The sequence below is a fragment of the Patella vulgata genome, chromosome 4 (genome assembly GCF_932274485.2).
Source record: "Patella vulgata chromosome 4, xgPatVulg1.2, whole genome shotgun sequence".
Taxonomy (NCBI): domain Eukaryota; kingdom Metazoa; phylum Mollusca; class Gastropoda; family Patellidae; genus Patella; species Patella vulgata.
Genome location: NC_065882.2, coordinates 41,829,767 through 41,853,028, shown reverse-complemented (window position 1 = coordinate 41,853,028; position 23,262 = coordinate 41,829,767). Strand labels below are relative to the sequence as shown.

Here is a 23,262-nt window from a genome sequence, read left to right as displayed (position 1 = left end):
TAGATGACTTATCCTGTGATTCAGCTGCCATGCAACTTAACTTTGTATATGGCAAAAACTTTATATTAAATTCCGTGTTATATTTGTGTATAGGAAATACTCCAATCATTAAGTGAAATAGCAGATGATCAGTATGGTAGAAAAGTCTTATTTTATATTCTGGAACCAAGAGACCCTGTTCACTTTCATCCTGATGTTCGACATATACTAGAACTGGGTGATAAAAATCTTACAAGGTAATGTAAACAAACTATTTGTATGGCCATATTGACATTGCCATCAGTCAACAATTTGCTAGCGTGGTCAGATTATAATAAAGCTAATAATAATGGATTTCACAGTATTAAATTATAAGTAATGCCTTTTTATACGCCCACATGGAAATGTGGACATATATTGCCGCCCGTCCGTCGTCCACAATTTCTTGTGAGCGCTCTAACTCCAAAAGTTATTATCCGATTGTTTTAAAATTGATATATGTGGTTTACATTAGTGAGACGAAGAAGCTTATTTGATTTCAACAATTTATATTTATTATGTCTAGAGTTATGGCCCTTGTTTCACTTTGTTGAACCTTGTGAACACTATTACACCAAAAGTTATCATCTGATCTTTGTGAAATTCATATGCATTATTTGAATTAGTGAAACGAAGAAGCATATTGAATTTCAGCAATTTCCGTTTATTACGTCTAGAGTTATGGCCCTTGTTTCACTTTATTGAATCGTGTTATCGTCCAATCTTTCTGAAATTTATATGCATTATTTAAAGACCACATCAGACGAGAAATCTAAATTTTGTGTACGTATAGCCAATAGTTACTATATCCACTTTACAGAAAGTTCACACCAATCTGATTAAAATTAATTTGGCTGTTAACGTTTAAGTATCCAACACGCCAAAACTCTTTTCAATTTTTCAATTACGACCTTAATCCGGTTGATTGGCTGGGGACGTCACAGGCACTACACATAGTATATGCATTATCTATACAATATATCACTGTTTGAACAATATAGCACTATCAATACACACCACCAGTTGACAAGGGTCTATTGACGGTCCAGTTACCACGGGACTGGTCTAATCATAATAACAAAATTATTGTCTTACATTGTTATAGATTAGACGTTTGTGATTGGAATATTTTAGAGTGAATTTAAAATACCGTATCATGCCGTAGCAGTGCTTCACGTTTGACGCGAGCGATCGCTCTCGCTCTTCTCGGCTCGCGCAAACGTCAAAATAGAAGAGCTTTTTATCGCTCTCCTCCAAGGATAAAATCGCTCTCGTCATATTTTACATTTGTCAAAAAACGAACCCCAAACTGCAAATAAAGCCCATGTTACCAATCCTCGAATAATTGTCTAATGGGAATTGTGTTTCTGGCCCACAGGAAAATATCGCTAAATTTGATTCTGGGTGCTGGAAATTAGTGGAAACATATGATGCGTCAAATAAATATTTTTGTTAATGTGAAAATATTCCGTATTTTTATTGTATATAATGGCAAGTAGAACACTAATAAAAGGTAATACATGTTGGTCGTTGAGGTTACCGATCCAGTCATTATACTATAAAGCATGCAATATGCAAATAAGATTGTTTGATTCGTGCATGCATGCTGTCAGCCAATAGTAACAGTAAATAGTTGTGTAGCGAACCATCAGCCATTGTTTTGAAATTTCCTCTTGGTTGAATATGACCAACAAAACAATGATTATGTCGAATCAGAGAATAATTATTGAACCTTAAAATAAATACGTACAAAAAAGAAAGAAAAACAGTTTTCCAAATGTTGAATTGATCACGTACGCAGTTACATCGACGATTCGAGCTTCTCACACGATTTTCTATAATAAGTAGCCTATAGGAATAAGTGTGGGTGTGTGTTTTTTAATGGTTTTCAAAAAAGAAAATAATTTACATAAATAGAAATAAATATAGAGTTTAATCAGACAGGCCTCGAAATGTCGCTTTAGTTTAGTAACTGACCTGTCATTTATAATTTTCCACGTCACACATTATCTATGCACACAAACACGATTAAATGGTTTTGATTCTTTGTTTGATCCATGTGAATATCGTAATTAATTTCTTCGACATCGGCAGGACTAAAAATTTGCACGAATCCCCGCACTAGCTGAAAGTCTTGATGTGGATTCCGCTTAGTAAAACATGCGTCTCAAATCATGTTTTAAGTTTAATTTAGAGGTCTATGTCACTGCCGTTGAGAAATGTGTAGAATTCGGATTCTAAAATATCGGTATAAAATGGAATATCAAACACGTCATTGCACCTGTACATGACACTATACTATTATTAATCACGTGCAGAGGACAGTTTATCGCGCCCCCTGGAATTCATTTCTCACATTCCGACTTATTTACGCAAAAAATTATATACATGTATGTATAAAATACTTTTTTGACCAAATTGTTTAATTTTCTCAAATTGTCCTGTAAACTATAGTAATTATACATAAACTTTATTTGCGAACATTGTTCTGAATTTTTTCAATGTTTATATTTTCATTGGAAACAAAACAGGAAACATCGAATTGTTACGGTGCAGACTTTGTGCCAAAATTATCAGGGCGTCAAAGTTAAACTTAAGATTTTTTCTGTGACTTTTCTTTATGGTTTTCATCAAGTCAGTATAGGAGTGAAAGATTGATACTGAAATTTCATTTTTCTTTTTATTTATTCTAATAAATATCGAAACATTTTCTAAATATGAATGGTCAATAAATTGCTTCATCTATTGTCAAAATATAGTATGAAATACATGAATGGTCCTTCTAAAAAATGGATTAGAGTTCAGAAGTGCTATTTTTGCAGGAGCGATTTTCAGCTGTTGTAATTTTAGAAGAGCTTTTTATGGCTCCTCTATTTTTTTTAAACGTGAAGCACTGCCGTAGATCCATTTAAGCGTCCTTTGTTTAAATAGGCCATGTGACAAATGAAGACGACCCACGCGATTAGCGTATTTACCGGTAATTTGGATAACCCTGTACTACTTGATATCCCAACCTATTCTCTATAAGTACAGAAATACAAATGGTGCCAGTCATTTGTTGATATATTCATTATTAGCTATATTATAATAATGACCATTTCTATACACAAAGAACAACTTTTATCGTAACTCCATTTGAAATTCACAGCGAATATGGAATTTTCCGATTTGTACGGTTCCATGCACCGTAGTTAACTAAATGAGGTTAAACTTTGAGGTAGAATGTTTAAACTTGATGTAGACGTTCATTAGGTGAATGTCTTGACTGAGTCCAATGATTATCCGATCTTTGTGAAATTTATATGTGCCATTTGAATTTCAGCAATTTCAATGATGAAAGTTATCCGATTTTTGTGTAATTTATATGCATTATTTAAAGTAGTGAAACCACGAAGCCTATTGAAAATTTAACAATTTACAATAATTACTTCTAAGAGTTATGGCCCTTGTTTTACATTGTTCAGCCTTGTTATGCACGATTGATGAAAGTTATCATTCGATATGTATGAAATTTATATTTATCATTTAAATTTGTGAAACAGAGGTCTATTGAATTTCAGCAATTTCCGTCAATAATTTCTAGAGTTATGGCCCTTGTTTTACTTTCTGAATGTTTGAATGACCAAAGTGATCATCCGATCAGTATGAAATTTATATGCATTATTTAAATTTGTAAAACGAAAAAAGCCCGTCAAATTTCAACAATTTCTGTAAACTACTTCCAGAGTTGAGGCCCTTGTTTCAGTTTGTAGAACCTTGTGAACCCTCAAACGACAAAAATTATAATCTGATCTGTATGGAACTGTCTTGTTAAAGCCCCCAATTACCTACAAAGGAATAAGTATGTGACAACCCTTGTCAACCGCTTGGACGATTTAGCTGCTGTTGGCATTTTTTTTGTTGCCTGGCAACCTATTTTCTTTTCCACTGAAGATGTATAATTTTAATTTGAATATAAAATGTGAATAATGTTTTCTGTATATTTTTTTCAGTAAGAAAGATATGAGTGTCCGGCATAAAGAATTACTAGACCAAGTATCACCTAAATTAATACAGTATGTTCTAGATAATGTTAAAGATCTAGTATTTGATAATACTAAATTATTATTAACATTATCTATAATTATACATGTTACAGGTAATTATTGTTATCTATAATCATACATGTTACAGGTAAATTATTAACATTATCTATAATTATACACATTACAGGTAAATTGTTATCTATAATAATACATGTTACAGGTAAATTATGTCATAACGTCATAAAAACCCACGTCATAATGGTCAATAGTATTAAAATATAGATATGTATTTTAAAGTCATATCATTAATAAACAACTGTAGATAGACCTTTCATGTAAATGGATGAAATAATCTAAATTTAATGCCATTTTCATAAATATAAATTTAAACAAAAAATTAATTTAGACATTTCATGCAAAATTCATGTATATAATGGTTACTTCGATTTTTTTGTTCGGCTGTTGTGAACTAAAAATTATTCATCATGAATCTCTTTTAATTTAAGCTTATTTAAGTACCGTAATACTAATAGAAATTTGTTGATTAACTGAGCCTACTTCTATTACGTTCTTGGCTGAACGCAAAACTGTAAAAATCAACACTACAGATAAAATCTGAATCATTGTCATTCAATAAGGATGGTAATCCGTCATTAGGAGAAGTTTGCCGAATAGGTCTAGACATATCACCTTTTTATTATAATTTTTCAAGGAGAAACAGTAAGATTTTTAACTGTCAAAATGTCAAACAGGAAGTAAACAAATGAGATAAAGTCGTCTGTTCATAGGGGAAATAACTCTCATTACGCTAGGAACGTTGCATTCGGCTAACCGGTTGTGTCGACAAAAGTCGCCGTGGGTACTTAACGGTAACGTTATAGTTGTCGACAAAAGTCACCGTGGGTCAGTTAAAGATACATTATGGGAGATTAGATAAAAAGCTAAATAATGTAAAGGGAATTTGCTGAAAATTTCACTCAAATTGATCCACTCTGAATTAAAAATTTAGCAATTGAATTTTCGGCCTAGCCTCGATCATCATTACTAAAGTCAGTACGATAAAAAACTTAGTCTCAATTATCCATTTCATGATTAAATGAATGAAAGTTGAGCAGCAAATTGGATCCTAATCCAGTAAATATCGCAGGCTTGCCATCGAGAGTTGTTGAATCTTGTGAACGCTCTAATGACAACAGTTATCATCCGATCTGTTTAAAATTGATATGCATCATTTAAATTAGTGCAACGAAGAAGCCTATTGAATTTCAGCAATTTCCATTAATTACGCCGAGAGTTATGGCCTTTGTTTCACTTTGTTGTACCTTGTGAATGCTCTAACGACAAAAGTTATTATCCGATCTGTATGAAATTTATATGTATATTTTAAATTAGTAACAGGAACAAGCCTATTGAGTTTCAGCAAATTTATGTTAATTACATCTAGAGTTATGACCCTTGTTTCACTTTGTTGAATCTTGTGAACGCTTGAACGACAAAAGTTATCACCTAATCTGTATGAAATTCATATGCATCTTTTAAATTAGTGAAATGAAGAAGCCTATTGAATGTCAGCAATTTCCGTCCATTACTTCTAGAATTATGGCCCTTGTTTTACTTTGTTGAACCTTGTGAACGTTCAAACGACAAAAGTTATCATCCGATCTGTATGAAATTTATATGCATTATTTGAATTAGTAAAACGAAAAAGCCTGTCGAATTTCAACAATATCTGTAGATTACTTCCAGAGTTACAGCCCTAGTTTTAGTTTTTAGAATCCTCAAACGACGAAAATTATAATGTCATCTGTATGAAATTGTCTAATAAATTCACCTAATTACCTACAAAAGAATAAATATGCGACAAACCTTGTCGACCACTCGGACGATTTAGCTGTCGTGGGCGTATGTTTTGTTTTCTGGCAACCTATCTTTAAAATTATTGTGGGTGGGCAAACAGAGGGCAGACCAGATTTGAGTTCGATGATAAGCATTTTCTGCCTAGGCTAAGTAAAGATTGATTGACTGAGACTTTGGATCACGATAACTTTGATTCATTATATCAGTACCTTTACTAAGTTCAATGATGAGAGTTTTCTTCTTAGGCTAAGTAGGATAAGCAATTTGATTGGTCAAGACTTTGAAACATAACTCTTAATTGAGGTAGAATGGTTAAACTTAGCCTAGATGTTCATTAGGTGAATGTCTTGACTAAGTTCAGTGACTAAAATTTTCCGCTAAAGCTAAGCAATTTCATTGGTCGATGCTTTGGGACAAGATAACTGTGATTGTAACTTATGGAGAGTAATGAAACTTAGTGTATAGTTTCACTACCAGCTACTTCAAAACCGTGACTGAGTTCGATCGTGAACATTTTCTGATAAGACTAAGTATAGATAATCAGTTTGATTGCTTGACACTTTTCAAAAATACAAATGTGTAATTCATTAATGTGTCATCTATTTATTTTGAGATTGCGGCAGGGAACATCAACCTCACTGTTGGCTTGTTATATAATAAAATTGGATCATTACATGTCAAGTGGACCAGAGGGGTGATGGGGAAATTGACCCTTTCGAAAAAAATCTTGAAAAAATATGTTATTGTACATGTAAAAACTAGAAACTGTGCAAAATTTGTGGTCTGTACAGTACGCCCGCCGCGACGCTTTGATGAAACACGATTATCGTGTCGTTTTTTGTTGAAAATTGCCACGATAACGCCACGATATTGCCACGATAAATAACTCGGTGTAGCAGTCGCTATCGTGTGCCACGATAGTCGTGCTACACAATAGCCCTCGGTGTAATTTTACATGCAAAATTAACGGTATTTATTTGTCATAAACAATCGATGTCAAAACGATATACAGCTACGATGTTATGAATGTTGAATATTTTCGTTAATAATACGGACGCATTAGGTCACGTTGTATAGTTAGAAGTAGAACATGCGTGTTCACATATTCTGCACGATATATGCGGTTACATTTCCAACCAGTCATGTAAAGCTGCATGTCTAGTACACTTTGAAGGACACGTATGCATAAGACTATACATGTATTACACAGTTTAGATATTTATGCCGTGTTCAAATTGTTTTGCATATTTACTACATTATGAGTTTATAGTTAAGAACTACTCTCGAATCACGGCAAAGATAGACTTTTAAATTGCAAACTATAACGGTATTTGGGTTACCGGTCTTACAAATAGAAATAAGACAAATAGAACTTGCAACGGGGTTCGAAAGCGCTTTCAAATCAGACATAAGTTCGTACTTACCGTAAAAATGAAATGAACGTGACACAAGTCTCCGGTGTAAGAGAATATTAGTTAATTATAACCGCTATCAAATCCACACAAAAATCCAAGGCACTCGTTTTATTTTAGAAAAGAATAACTGTATTTCGATGGAAGAATCTATTCCACATGAACCCCAAATCAATAACTGTCAACTTGTATGTTGTCATTCTCGTGCAGATTGGTTTGAATAACAGAAATGTCCCTTGGATCCAAGATCAAAGAATAAAATCGCACGTAGCCACTTTGTTGTTTTTATTGGTTAAGACTACATTATGCCGCAAAGACCCAAAGTTGCCAGAAACCATGCAGTGTTCACCTTACAACAGGTCCATTGATTTATGGTTTATTTTATGATTTATGATACCGTTTAGACCACAAGGCGTTGCGATTTAAATTTTGGTATTCCAAGTTGATTATATATGCAAGCTTATATGCAAAAGGATATTAATTTGGATTGGTATTATTTTTATATTTGCCTGTGATAATTATTAAGGATATTTAACATCTACAATATGAGTATAAAAGGTAAGGTAAATACTTTTTACATATTGCGTAAATGTTTAATAATGTACATTATGTAAGCGGTAAAAGACATCAGCCGAAAATCTAACTGAAAAATTCACGACAATGTTTCCTTATATTTGGAGTTGTTTAGTTTCGTGTACGGAAAATAGATTAACGATTAGTTTTAACATTATTTATCATGCCGAAACATATCATTCCAATTTCTCTTGTTAAAGGGAGTGTTAAAGGGAGGTTCGTACTATTTAAGAAATGACCTTTTGGCCCGACATACATGTACGAATAATCGCCGTCTTATAAAATGCGAATTCCGTTTATGTAAAAGGGGCTCCGGCGCAGTTTAAGGAATTATTGTTGACCCAATATTAACCATCGCCAATTTTTTAAATCATGGGATAAAGTCAATCAGCAAACAATACGGGTCTACTTTATTACAAAAACATTGGTGAACTTATCGTTGATCGTTAGGTAAATAAAACAATATAAACAACCAACTGGTCCTCTTCAATAGTTATGAAATTAATTAATCTAGAAAGCACATCAAAGAGTGTAGAATAAATGGTCTAACAGAAAATTCAGTTGTTAAAGGGGCGTGGGGCTATTTAAGGAATGACGTTTGTGCACAATATAATGAAATGATTTCCACCGGTGTAAGGCAGAATATGTCAACTGCAAATGACTAAACATCATTTTGTTCATAAGCCGCTCTGCATGCGTGAACCTTAAGCCTGTACCGATTTATAAAAAAAAAATACGAGTTTTACCGTAACAGAGTAATCACAATTACTCGTTACAAATTGGTATTACATGTAGCGGATTGGGTGGGGGTCCGGTCGAATCCTAACAACCCCGTGAAATCGCGACGAATAACTTCTTGGTTACCGTAGTCATATTTTAAGTGTAACTTTGTTTTCTTTATTTTCACATTCTGCTAATTAAGAAACCATTTGAGTAATAAATACAGGTAATTGAATGGACTGAAGCTACATGTATAATCAAAAAGAAATCGACATCTCTTTTGAAAATATGTAATTATTACTACTGACAATTAACAATAAAAGTCATATTGTCCACGAGCACAAGACCACAACAAGGTAATAGTTTGTTGTTAAAGGGGCGTCTATGTTCTGTCAGTCGATTTCCTTTCATGTCACGTGTCAGTTCTCATTGTGGAACCTTGATTGACAGTATGCATCTACCAGACTCTATGGTGCCGAAATGAAAACGTCAGCAAGGTATTATCGGACTGATACGTGTCAATGTACATGTATTCAGCAAAGTTCCATAAACTTGTTGACGGTGAATTCTGACTTTGTGTGATTACATATCAGGAGACAAAGGCTTTTAATTTATTTGTGATTTAAACCAGAATTATTTATCAGTATGTGAATTACTATTTAGATGGATAAATCTACGCCCCCGGTAAGACTAGCATATATTGGTGTCATGTTATAATTTTTCAGTAATTTGATTGAATTTGTAATGGTCCATCGATGCAAGTCTTACAAATGTCGAACATATTAATGAAGTAATAATGTATCGGTATAAGCATATTTCTGTTTAAAAGATGACAATACCCGGGTTTAAATAACAGAATTACCCTGTGATATAACCCTATATACGGTCCATGATATAACAGATCAAAGAAACGCGTACGCCAATCTTCACACGTAGCTACCAACACATTAAGTGATCTATAATAACAATGTATAGCTCTACATGTACTTCATCCTAAAATAAACGATCAGAGGCATGGTTTAATTAAAACACCGAGTCACACCGTGTTTCCAACACCGAGGCAGTGCTATCGTGTCACTCGATATTCGCTCGGTGTTCACTCGGTAAATCACGGAATTCCACGATAAAAAACACGGTAATATCGTGTCCCGTCAAACCATCGTGACGGCCGTACTGTAGCTTGAAAATTGACTGAGATACGGGCATTTGAGTTTCATAGTTACCGATTGAGTTTTCAAAACAAAATATGTATTAGTAATTTACTCAAGTTTCAGAAATCTTGTTTTTACCTTTCTAGTGAAGATATACAGCTCACATTTGGTTGTCTTAAAGAACTTTTTGTGTTGATTACGAATCTGCAGTCAGATTATAGGTGAGTGGTAGGGTTCGCATACTACTTGGTCACAAAAAAACCCCAAAATTTGGAGTAATTGTATATTTTCTAGATTTTGTAGTGCTCCAGGAGCTATAGACTAATGTCTATAACATATGTTAAAACCATTCTTGTCCTGTGCCATCTCAATATTTTTTCAATTTGTTCAAAATCTGTGTTTTGGGTCATTATCACCCAATGAGTTAAACCGTACCCCCTTTGATTTTGCTGAAAATTGGGTTATATGTTTATTATGGCTGAAAAAGCTGATATTCCTAATTTTAACTTGATCCGACTAACAGTTCCTGAGATACGGCCCATACAAATGCATGGGTCAAGAATGGCTTTAATATATAATGGAGACATTAGTACAAACTATAATTAAACCAAGTTTCAGAATTTTAGGTGCTCATCTTCCGGATTCTTTCGGCTCGAAAATACAAGGCAATTTTCGAAAATTTGTGTCTCAAACCATATTCAAGACCAATTTTTCTGGGAATCTAGTAAAGACTGATGCGTTCTCATATGTTTCTTATGTAGTACTACTGGCAATTTCTGGATAGGCCAAAATATGGGTCTATATCCATTACCTTGTATCCATTACCTGGAGCACTACAAAATCCAGTAGACGTGGTACAAGGGTTAATCAGCGAACTGGATGTATGAGATGTGTTGTTGACGTTTGGGAAAGTAGGACGAGGGGAAATGTGTAGGGAGTGAAGTGCTGTAAAGGGATAGTTAGATGTATTATGAATGGTTAGAGTGGCTGTGGTGTTACGGTGAAATACTATGCCGCCACCGTAACACCACAGCTTTATGATTTGTTAGACAGGAGTGATGTAATGGGTGTCAACAACTTGGTATGCTGGTACCGTCGCAACGTAGCCGTGAAATATATATTGTGGGGGGGAAGGGCGGAAACGGAAAAATATACAATGTTGACAGTATGTGCCAGGCATGAGGCTGCGCAGACCGAGCGGCAGCTCGATAGGGGGTGTGTGGGAGGGTCACCCTCATAAAAAATTTTTTTTTTAAATTTCAGTTTTCTGTAAGCAGTGAAAACACTATTTTGGCATTGTTTGCGGGGTTAAACCTAAAAATCACATTAATACACCTATTGCACGATATTGTGAAACTAGCTGACGAAGACAGCTCGGGCGGCGATTGTTCGACTCGGGGCTGCTCTGTCAGTATCTAACAAACGCATTTAGTTGCCGTACAACTTTTAAAAACCGAATGTCAGTATGGTATTTCTCACATAATTGGTTATCGCAAAAACCGAGTAATCTCGACTCAAACCTATAATCTATAGCCTACTTACATTACTACACTCGTCACTAGGCTTCCTATATTATTGTTTGTGGACGGTTTACTACTCAGTGATAAGCCTGCGCCGCAAAAAGAGGTCTCGCCTTTTATTATTAGTATAATGACTTCCTCATGTGCGGCAGGTTAGTTTGCTTCTAAAAACACTGTTTTCCGTTCCAAAAAATACAAAAGTAATTTTCTACCAGATGACCATGGTTCTTTTCACCGAGACTAGATAATTTCTCTCAGTGTAAGGATATAGCTATGGATAAGTTCATACAAGGTCAATAAATCCGCAGTCACTTCAGGTCACACTGTTTAGAAAATAAACCGATGGGTTTGTTTAGTAGCAAATCGAGCGTGAATCAACTGAGTTTGTACTGAAAAATTTTTGAGTGATATGTATGAACTGTCTTCACACATTCGGTTTATAATTAGCGATACACAGGTACAGTGGCAAGTTTTGTACTTCACAGACTGTTTACCTCCGAACTACCTCCGCACGAAATCCCCGATTTGGGTACTTGTTAAAAGAAAAAGAAATAGTACCTGTGCGCATGCCAATAAAAAAAACCCTAAGAGTTCGCGCATAAAAATGCCCGAACGTACCAGGCGCCAGGTCATCCAGAAAATATACAATTACACCAAATTGTTTTCGGTTTTCATGGCCAAGTACCATGCAAACCCTACCAGTCACCTGTATTCTGATTGCAGATTCGTAATCTACACACAAAGTTCTCTAACGCTACCAAATTGGGGTTGTGCATTTTTACTAGAAAGGTAAAAACAAGATATCTGAAACTCAAGTAAATTATTGATACATATTTTGTTTCGAAAACTTATCGGTAACTTATGAAACTCAAATGCCCGTATCCCAGTCAGTTTTCAAGCTACAGACCACAAATTTTGCACAATTTCTAGTTTTTGCATGTACAATAACCTATATTTTTTCCAGATTTTTTCGAGGGTGTCAATTTCCCAAATTTCTGAAAATTGACCCACTTGACGTGGAATGACCCAATTGTAATATTGACCTATATTGTAGTTGATAGTACCGCTGCTATGGAAGCTATAGCTGATATTGCTGCTGAACCATTTACTACTGGTGCTGATAAAATGCATATTGTAGAACATCATGTTGGTCATCTTGTTATTAAACGGTTGATAAATCAAGATAAAAAACGACTTGAAAAATGTGAAGAAGGTTTGTAATACATTTTATTTTTAAAATTTGTATTTTTGCCATGTGTTCTCTTGATATTTATCATGGTCTCTTCAATGATAAAATGGTAGTAAATGACTAAATATCATCAAGCTAGGTATATATTTCAGTAATACATTATGTGGTTAGGACAAGATTGCATATTGTGTGTCAATCCTGAGGTGAAATGCTGCATTCGACATATTCCAACATACACGTTTTAATTTATAATGAATCACACATTGAATTACACATTTCTTCACAGTATATATGTATTGTTTGATTCTAGTTGTCCCCCATCTTTCGAAGAAAGCAGGAGACTATTAAAATTGGTCTGTCACACGTTTTGGGACACAATAACTCTCCTAATTGAGCCTGAATGTTCAAACTTGGTGTAGCCATTTTCTGCTTAGGCTAAAGCATAGATAAGCAATTTGATTGGTTGATGCTTTGGGACACCATAATTTTGGTTCTAATTAAGTGAGAGTGATGAAACTTGGTGTATAGTTTTATTACATCAATACCTTGACTCAGTTCGATAATGAGGATTTTCTGCTTAGGTTAAGTAGAAATAAGCAATTTGATTTGTCAAGACTTTGGAACATAACTCGTAATTGAGGTGTATATGTTCATTAGGTGAATGTCTTGACTGAGGTCCATGATTAACATTTTCCGCTGAAGGTAAGCAGTGATGGAACTTAATGGAAGTGATGGAACTTGTGTATAGTTTCATTACCAGATACTTCAAAACCTCACTGTTGGCTTGTTAGTGATGTTTTAATGATGTTTATTTTTATGTTTAAACCAAGATATTTGTTATATTATAGTTCTGTTTTCTACCATATTATTGGAGAAAGTACCAGAAGGTAGTATGAAGTCATGGGCAGCATGTAACCGAGGATGTTTAATATTAGTTAAGTAAGTCATGTATTTAGTGTAGCCCACCTGCTTTCTATATATTAATCAATAGTTTTACCCTCTCCAGTCATATCAACTCTCACGACCTGTGTATACATTTGCGTGCATGTAAAAGATCCCCTGGCAGTTGGAATTTGATATAAGAGTAGGCCATAGTGCCACTACCTGGGCGAAATTTCCCTCATAGCACACTGTATGACGTATGATTGTCTTAATCAGCCCAGTTGGAGCAGAACAGTAGGACGTTAAACCCCATTTCATTTTCATTTCTATCAACTCCCACTATTTATTAATTCATATACGGCAGAGCCTCGTGTAATGATTAAGTCGTGCGCGGCAATCTGCAGCCACCATAGGTGCTAACACCGCAGGTGAGAGCCTGCGCGGGGGCTCTTGGGGGCCCTCCCCCAGAAAATTTTGAAAATTGACTCCCTTAGACTCAATTTCTGAGCACTTAAAAAATAGTTTCGGAGATTTGATACACTATTAGTTTTGGCATCTTGTTAAACCATTAATTGATTAATACCCTGTAAAATCAAGATCAAAACACTGCTGCGGTTGACCTGCAGACAGAAATATACCCATAAAACAATCAGAAAGACGATTTTGTAAACCTACGCACCTAGATATAGTATTGGCACATGGGGAAAACCTTGTCAGCAATTTTCAAAACGTATGTATGTTGACGCCCAGTCTTCAACTTTTTGGCTCAGTAGGCGGCACAGTTTGGCCAGTGTGCGGCTGCGGCCCCGCCTATTCACCATGTTAAACGAGGCTCTGATTTACGGGGATATTAAAGGGCGTATGGCTATAGTTTTTAGGACCTTGAAATAGACAAAAATGGTTCGAAAAGCACATTTTAATGTACAGTGGAATCCCGCTTAATGACCAACTCCAGTATGACCACATATTAAAAGAACCAATTTTTTTTCTTCTATTTTCCTTATAAATTGTGTTCAGTAATACGGGCAACTCACTATTAAGGATTAGGCCCCCCGAAGCTAGTCCCAAACAGTGAATTTCATTGTTTTTGTGACTCGCGATAACAACCTTAGTCAATCTAACAACTGAGATCAAAGCAATCAAACAGTCGAGGTTGATTAATTTCATCGCAGCCATTTCATGAGCTGCTGATCTTTCTTTATTTGTCTCATTTTTGAGATAATGGAATTTCTCATTGTGTGCTAATTTAAACAAAGAAAATAATAATTGTTTAATGATGTAGCTTTGTTTACATCACGTGACTTCACACTCAATTTTCCAACCAACTGGTACTGTTATAATTATCCTTGCTTTTGTTCAATTTCTATTTTTCTTGAAGAATAGTTTATATCGATACTTTGATTTTTTAAAGAAATTATTTATTTTGTGATTAAAATAAATTTTAATAAAGCAGAAATGTGAATAATGCGAACTATATTGAGAGTACCGCCAGGTGATTATCAATGTGTCACGGCAGTCTGTGATCCGAAATAAATCACTATTTGACTTAATTAATGAACACCTTTTGAGCCATCACAGATGTTTTATAGTTTAAATTAGTATTCTTGAATTGTAAAATTCATTTTCAAGAATGCATATGCAAGAATGAGAAAAATGAGTGTGAAAACACACACACCGCTAATAGAATAACACAAACTTTTTTTTATGCTTTTTCCTTTTTTATGTCTCTGTAATATGTAAATAATCTTAATTAAATCGAATATCATAATTAATGTATTGGAAGTTCAAATTGTAATAAACAACATAGTCCTTGTGACTAAATAGATCTAAACTTTGTTATGCATGTTAATTTGCAGTTAAAAAGGTGATAAACTGAACTTATATACATCATTCTTATCTCATCTTTTAAAAGAGTAATAAAGTAGGCCTACATATGTGGACATATATTGTCGTCGCTCCTGTCCGTCCACAATTTGTTTGTGGACACTCTACAGGTCACAATTTTTATTCAATTTTGCCAAAACTTAAAATATAGGTCTATCTCCCATAACTTCATGGATTATGGCCCCTAATTGTACGAAAAATCACGTTTTTAGCTTGTGGACACTCTAGAGATCACAATTTTCATCTGATTTTGATCTTATCCTACCCGAACTGTGCACCTACTTTTACAAAATAATAAAGCAACACTTCTTTTTTTAAACCTCTCATTAATCAGTCATATAATTTTTAAAATCAGGGTAAGTCTATTATCAGGTAATATAGAACCCAATCCAGTTCCATTAGCTTCATCGTCCATCTCTTACGGCTGTCGTTCCGTTAATCAGTCCTCCACTTCAAGTCTCTTGTCGCTTGTCCACATCAATGTCCGTAGCCTAAGAAAAAAAGTTGACCATATTGTCGCAGAATTATCTTCCTTTGATATTATATCTATAACTGAATCATGGCTTTACGAAAACATACCAAATGACACCCTCCTTTTAATTCCAAGTTACTATACACCAGTATGCAAAGATAGGCCTAACAGCAGCGGGGGAGGGGTCGTTGTTTATGTACGTAATACCATATCGTTCAAACGTCGTACTGATCTTGAGAACAACTCTATCGAATCACCTTGGCTTGATTTGAATACTTTTAATAAAAAATTCTTACTTGGCTCTTACTACTGACCTCCAAACTGATAGGAAAACTGACAATCAAATCTTTGACTCATTTCAATGCTTAATAGTAGGAGACTTTAATATTGACATGTTGCGGAATACACACTCGATAATACATGACGTAATAAATTTACTTGATTCGAACAGTTTGTGACAGCACCTACAAGATACCAAGAAAACGGCAACAATTCTTTAATTGACTTGATCTTGACCAATTTTCCTGAATTTACTAAACATTGCGACGTATCTGATAATTTCTGCAGTGATCATTGTCCTGTACCATGCGACTTATCTTTCAAAATTTCAAAGGCACAATGTTTAAAAAGAACGGTATGGGACTATAATAACATTGACATCGACAAACTAAATTGGTACGATCTGATCGATGGAAAAGACATTGACCGTGCTTCAATGAGTTAATTTCAATTGCCATGGTCAACATACCTAATCGAATTGTAACTATTCGGCCCAATGATAAACCATGGATGACAGTAGAAATTAGGAAATTACCCAAAAGAAAAATCGAATACACAAAAAAGCAACAAAATCAAATCATGACATGAATTGGCAACATGTCTGATCTATCCGCAACCAATATATTAATCTTATTCGAACTGCAAAAATTAAATACTATGAAAAACTTGACAACAATATTAATGATTCAGAAAATTTTGGAAATAACATCTTTTGGAAAATTATTAACTCATTTGTGAAAGGCCAGGGGACAAACAAGACAGATATACCACCCTTAGCTGTGAACACAGACATCCTTTTTACACCAAAAGACAAAACTAATGCACTCAATAATTTCTTCATTGAACAATCCAAATTAAACGACACTAACACAGCTTTTCCCTCTATTAGACAAAATCCGAACTCACTAACGCAGATCGTACCAACCCATCAAGAAGTTAAAGATATCATCAACAGTTTGAATATATCAAAAGCATCTGGTCCCTATGACATCAGTGCAAAATGACTTAAATCCATTTCCACTGAAATTTCCGCTCCACTTTGTACTTTATTCAAACTCTCTCTAGAAACGAAAAAGGTTTCCCAAATTTGGAAATTTGCCAACGTCACGGCCATATTTAAGAAAGGATCTCCTAATGAATGGGGAAACTACAGACCTGTCTCATTGTTAATCATTATAATTAAAGTATTTGAAAAAGTAATCTATAAGCATGTCTTTAACTTCTTGCGGGATTGTCAAATACTAACGTTTCAAAGCGGATTTCTTCAAGGTAACAGTACTATATACCAACTAATAGAATTAACACACATGTTTTGTCAAGCCATTGATAGCCGTTCACACACCAGAATTGTCTTCTGTGACATCAGCAAGGCTTTTGACTGTGTCTGGCACGCTGGACTATGTTGGAAAATGGGTGGTGTTGGGATCAGGGGAGACTTGCTAGATTGGTTTGGCAATTATCTTTCAAATAGACAACAGAGTGGTACTGAATGGAGTTGCCTCTGAAGCCAAAGTAATCCCTGCTGGTGTCCAACGATATTGTTGAGAATATTAAATCAAATGTCAGATTATTTGCCGATGATACCTCGCTCTTCCTCAAAATCGATGACCCGATTGCAAGTGCCGATACTTTTAATACTTATCTCGAAACTATTAATGACTGGGCTAAAACCTGGCTGGTTACCTGTAATCCACTTAAAACTGAAACTTTGACTATCAGCACTAGAACGAAAATTACTAAGCCACCACTAATTTTTAATTCTGTAAAAACAAATGAAGTCTCTTTCCACAAACATTTAGGCCTTGCGTTTCAAAATAACGGCAATTGGGATGTCCACATAGGAAATTTATGCAAAAAAGTATCAAAACTAGTAAACTGCTTGAGGTCTCTGAAATATCGCTTGAAACGTAGATCCTTACTGACTATATATAACGCTTACATTCTTTACAAACAGACCAGTTTCATTCCTCTAAAAGAATGTCGACAAAGACAAAAACTTATTCTTGTCTATAAAATTCTCAATAACACTATACCCAATTATCTTTCTACACTTTTTCCACGCTCTAGAAAATCTTCGTACAATTTTAGAAATATAAATGATTTCACTGAATATCGGTGTAGAACGAAATTATTTTCCAACTCATTTGTACCATCCGCAATAAAGGAATGGAACCGGTTAGACCAGTCAACAAAACTTGCAACAAGTCTCTCCTCTTTTCAACAAAAGGTCTCCGAACATGACTCTAAACCCCCAAAACATTTCTACATTGATTCTAGGAAAATTGAAATTATCCACAGCAAACTACGACTCTCATGCAGTAACATAAATGGTCACATGTTTTTTAGACATCTCTGAAAATCCAGCTTGCAATTGTGGTCACCCTTTCGAGGATAGCGAACACTATCTTTTACACTGTCAAAACTTCAATACTTTTTGACGAAAGACTATTTCTACATTAACTGATGTTTATAAAAGAACAGCAAAACTCTACTCTACGAAATTAATAACCTTACCTTTACAACAGTTCAATCATATTTCAATTTAACCAAACGATCTTAAATTATTATTTAACTAAACGATTTTAAATTATTATTGTTGTTATTAATATTATTATTATTATTACTTACTATAATAATTTAGGTGTATTCAACTAAGTAAGGGTTGTATATATTGTATATATACTGCTTTTTATTAGTAGTATATAATTTGTAAATAGGATAGGGGTCTGACATAGGGATTTTGCCTGTTCCCAATTTCCCATTCATTTATAGTGAATAAAATATGTCTTTAAAAAAAAAAAAAAAAATTTTTTTGATGAAACTTAAAATGGATGTTTATAACCCAACAAAGGTCTTGGTTCCCTTCAATATTTGCGCATATCGGATCGTAACTTCCTGAATTATGGCCCCTGATTGTACGAGAAATTGCGTTTTTAGCTTGTGGTCCCTCCAGAGGTCACAATTATTATCCGATTTAAAAATCTGTTTGAATAGATCACCATTACACTGTTATGATGCTTGAGTTCGAATTTCGTGAAAATCGAACCAAAACTGCCGGACAAAATGGCCGCCCCTCGTATGTAAATAAGTGTAAAAATATGGTATATCAAGGTTGTGGACCCTCTAGAAGTCATAATGTGGATCCGTTTTTGATGAAACTTGAAATATCTCTTTATAACCCAAAGATCTTGGTTCCTGTCGATATTCGCACATATCGGATCGTAACTTCCTGAATTATGGCCCTTGATTGTACAGAAAATTTCTTTGTTTAGCTTGTTCTCTATCCATCTCTTGCAAAATGTGGACGTATCCTGTGTTGTAGCCGCTGGTTACATTACATTATTATTATCTCATCTTAGAGCAATAAAGTAGGCCTACATGTCTATATAATTTACATAAGGCCGTGTTGAATTGATTCCTTGTTTCTCCTGCCACCACTCTGGCAATCATGTGCGGTAGTGCGGTAAACACAACACAAAGTGGGTTTCAAAACACAAAGTGGTCTGGCATAATACCTATATAGTCTGAGGGTTGTGTACCATTTTTATACGCCCACATTGAAATGTGGTCGTATATTGTCGTCACCCCCGTCCGTCGGTCCGTCCGTCCGACGTCCACAATTGCTTGTGGATGCTCTAGAGGCTAAAGTTAATATCCGATTGACTTTAAATTTATACACAGTGTTTAAGGTCATGAGACGAAGAAGCCTGTTGATTTTCAGCGATTTCCGATAATTACTGCCAGAGTTATGGCCCTTGATCGCTTCAAAAAATCTTGTGGACGCTCTAGAGGTCAGAGTTAATATCCGATTGACTCTAAATTTATACACAGTGTTTAAGGTCATGAGACGAAGAAGCCTATTGATTTTCAGCGATTTCCGATAATTACTGGCAGAGTTATGGCCCTTGATCACTTTAAAAAATCTTGTGGACATTCTAGAGGCTAAAGTTAATATCCGATTGAGTTTAAATTTATACACAGTGTTTAAGATCATGAGACAAAGAAGTTTATTCATTTTCAGCTATTTTTGATAATTACTGCCAGAGTTATTGCCCTTGATCACTTCAAAAATTTGGTAAATGCTCTAGAGGCAAAAGTTAATATCCGATTGACTTTAAATTGATACAGAGTGTTTGAGGTCATGAAACGAAGAATCATATTGATTTACAACGATTTCCGATAATTACTGCCAAAGTTATGGCCCTTGATCACTTTTAAAAACCTTGTGACCCTCTAGAAGCTAAAGTTATCATCCGATTGACTTCAGATTCATACACAGAGTGTAAGGTCTTGAGACAAACAAGTATATTGATTTTCAATGAATTTTTATGACTTGAACAGCTAAATCCATGATGTTAAAAGTTTCCTATACTAAACGTTAGCATGGGGCAAAACTTTATAAAAACCAAACAAATTCTAATGGTTTTCTGATAATTACTTAATGAGTTGTTACTCCTTATCAGATTTTAATGTATTATAAATGTTTCATTACCGAAAAAAGTAAAAATATGTGACAACTCTTGTTGACTGCCCGGACGAGTTAGCTGCTGTGGGCGTATGTTTCGTTGCCTGGCAACCTATCTTTAATAATATTATAAATAACCTAGTTATATTATTGGTTAGAATAAAAACACAGATAATATTTATTTAATTAAATAAATTTAATAACAAACTAAAATTTGGTAACAATTGGCTTCTTTGTTTAACTTTTTAAAAAATGAAATAACCATATTTTGATATAAATTTTCTGTATTCTTGTGTTACAATACAATGGAAACATTCCAGTTAGACGAAATTTGATTCGCTTGTTGAGTTATAGATGGTTTCGACAATATCATCGAAGGTGAAAGTGCTGGGAATACACACCAAAGTCGAGTCGAGATAAGTAAATTCGCGTACCGGTCGGCCTAATTTATTGATGTTCAAGGAAATAATAGTGGTCCTGTTCGTTCGTTAATTTATTGATGTTCAAGGAAATAATAGTGGTCCCGTTCATTCGTTCTTTAAACTCCAGAATTGAACGAATGGGACCACTATTATTTCCTTGAACATCAATAAATTAGGCCGACCGGTACGCGAATTTACCTATGTCCCGGCATAGCTCACCATTTTGTAAGGCGTGCGTTATTTATTACACAAGATATGATTGGGTAATACTTGAATAATAATGAAGTGTTATAATTTTAGCCAATGAAAAAATTGATTATTCAGGTTCCCGGTTGAATAATAGCGACTGTCCTACAGTTTATAATATGCTTTCTCATTAGCCGAAATGACTGCTACACGCGCCATTTTGCGGAATTCATCCAATCATATACAGTGTAACTTATTCCATAGAATGCGGGCCCCTACATGTGTATTATCAACCGGATCCATTCACTTGATTTGATATTTGTTTATTTGGTGCAATGCTTATTTTCTGTCTTGTCCGCAGGTTTATCTTGTAGATTTTTGTTTTGCGTGTAGTGCGCCCCCCCCCCCTGCATTTACTTATTTAGTTCGTAACGAGGAATAAACAACGAGAATTGACTTCTGATGTTTGGTAGAATTTTTTTTAGATGTTATTAACGTAATTTTTTGAATATTTTTTTTTGTGTTAAAAACGTAAGCACACGATTTTCGGGGTCCTCGACCTAAGCGCGCGGGCGAGGAGAAACAAGGAATCAATTCAACACGGCCTAACACTGTGTCTGTTTTTCTTTGAAATTGGCTCAAGCATGCTCACTCAGTATACACCACCCCACTATTAAGATCAAATCTCGACAGTCCCACAGGTGGTCTTAATTGAGTGATTTCACTGTAATATGAATGTATGTAAAGTGATTTATATTCAATTTTTGAAGAAAAAAAAATTATAATTTCTAAACAGTTATGTTCGGTGAAATACATGAACAATTCAAATTGAACGGCAGTCGTTTACACGGGCTAAGTGCATTTGTGAAACAGCGTTTACTAATTACTTCTACATTGTGTTGTAGGATATGTTTTTATTTGTTTATTACAAAATAGTACCCAAAACCATAGGGTACTGATTATAAAATGTTAATTGTTTCTTAAATATTGGATATTAGGATCAGATAGTTTCACAGCAAGATAACATCAATATTGATTAAAATTGATCAATATTGAATTCTAATTTGTGTTTTTAATTTCGAATATTATGGAAAATATTGAGTTAAAATCTTATCTCCTTTAACATTGTGTAGTTTAATTTATATGCATGTCATTGGTATGAAAGTGGAATTCCTATGAAATGATCTGATGTTTTTCTAATAATTATTTTTGTCTATTCATACTTTCAGTTTGATTGAATTAGAATGTGCAGAAGTCACAGAGGCAGTCACACAACAGTTGATACCTATAAAAAAATCCTTACGCAAATTGAATTTCAAGGGAGCCCAAGTGTTGCTTCAGAAATTAGAAAATCCTACATCTTCCAAACCACGCATGATAGACTTGTAAACTGTTTTATATTCTTTATAAATTTGGTTAATAATGTATATGTGTATAGGTTTTTGATAAATATGCAAATATTTTTATTATAAAACTAGTGTTATCTTTTCTTACATGCATGCTCTTAAAAAAACATGAATATCTTATTCTCCTAGTAGGTTTTAAGAAATTGTTGAAATTTTGTTCATTATCTTTTAAAATACCAACTAGTTTTAGAAAATGTCAGAGGAAGATACAGGCCTCGACTAAAATAAGGTGAATGTAAACTTGAGTTTATAAATAATTCAAGGTAATATTTGTATAAAATAATACTGATTAGAATTAAATTGATTATAAGGTCATTTTTACCATGTTTACTACTAATTGGTACTAGGACGGATAAAAAATCTCTTGTCATCTCCCAAATATTTAGCAGAATAAATATGTAAAAGCAGTCATTGTTACTGTTTCTAGCCAATCCTATGTAAATAAATATGTTGTTGATCATAACCAGAGTTATTTGTTGCTAAAAGGTGAGGTTAAATAAATAAACCTGTGGCATACACCTTAATTTCATGACCTTAGACAATCAGTCTTAAGTTTGGTTTTTATAAGCTCACATGGAAATGTGATCGTATATTGTTGTCACCCCCATCTGGTGGTCCGGTGTGAGGTCATGATATAAAGAATCCTATTGATTTTTATTGATTTCTGATAATTACTGCCAGAGTTATGGCTCTTGATCACTTCAAAAAATATCTTGTAGATGCTCTACAGGCTAAGTTAATATCCGATTGACTTTAAATTTATACACAGTGTTTAAGAATGCGTTTGCGAGAGAACCATGC

General features: G+C 34.4%; 1 protein-coding gene across 2 annotated transcripts in view; it reads left to right on the top strand.

Annotated features, from left to right (window-relative positions):
* The window catches only part of LOC126819211 (pumilio homolog 3), a 41,357-nt gene extending 18,433 nt beyond the window's left edge, over window positions 1-22,924 (top strand). For both annotated transcript variants that reach the window (XM_050547119.1, XM_050547118.2), the window contains exons 14-18: window positions 94-236; window positions 4,011-4,156; window positions 12,331-12,489; window positions 13,314-13,404; window positions 22,285-22,924. In XM_050547119.1, coding sequence (XP_050403076.1) covers window positions 94-236; window positions 4,011-4,156; window positions 12,331-12,489; window positions 13,314-13,404; window positions 22,285-22,444 — 699 coding nt within the window. In that variant the 3' untranslated portion in view covers window positions 22,445-22,924. The remainder of the gene's footprint in view (window positions 1-93; window positions 237-4,010; window positions 4,157-12,330; window positions 12,490-13,313; window positions 13,405-22,284) is intronic.
* Window positions 22,925-23,262: the final 338 nt, after the last annotated feature.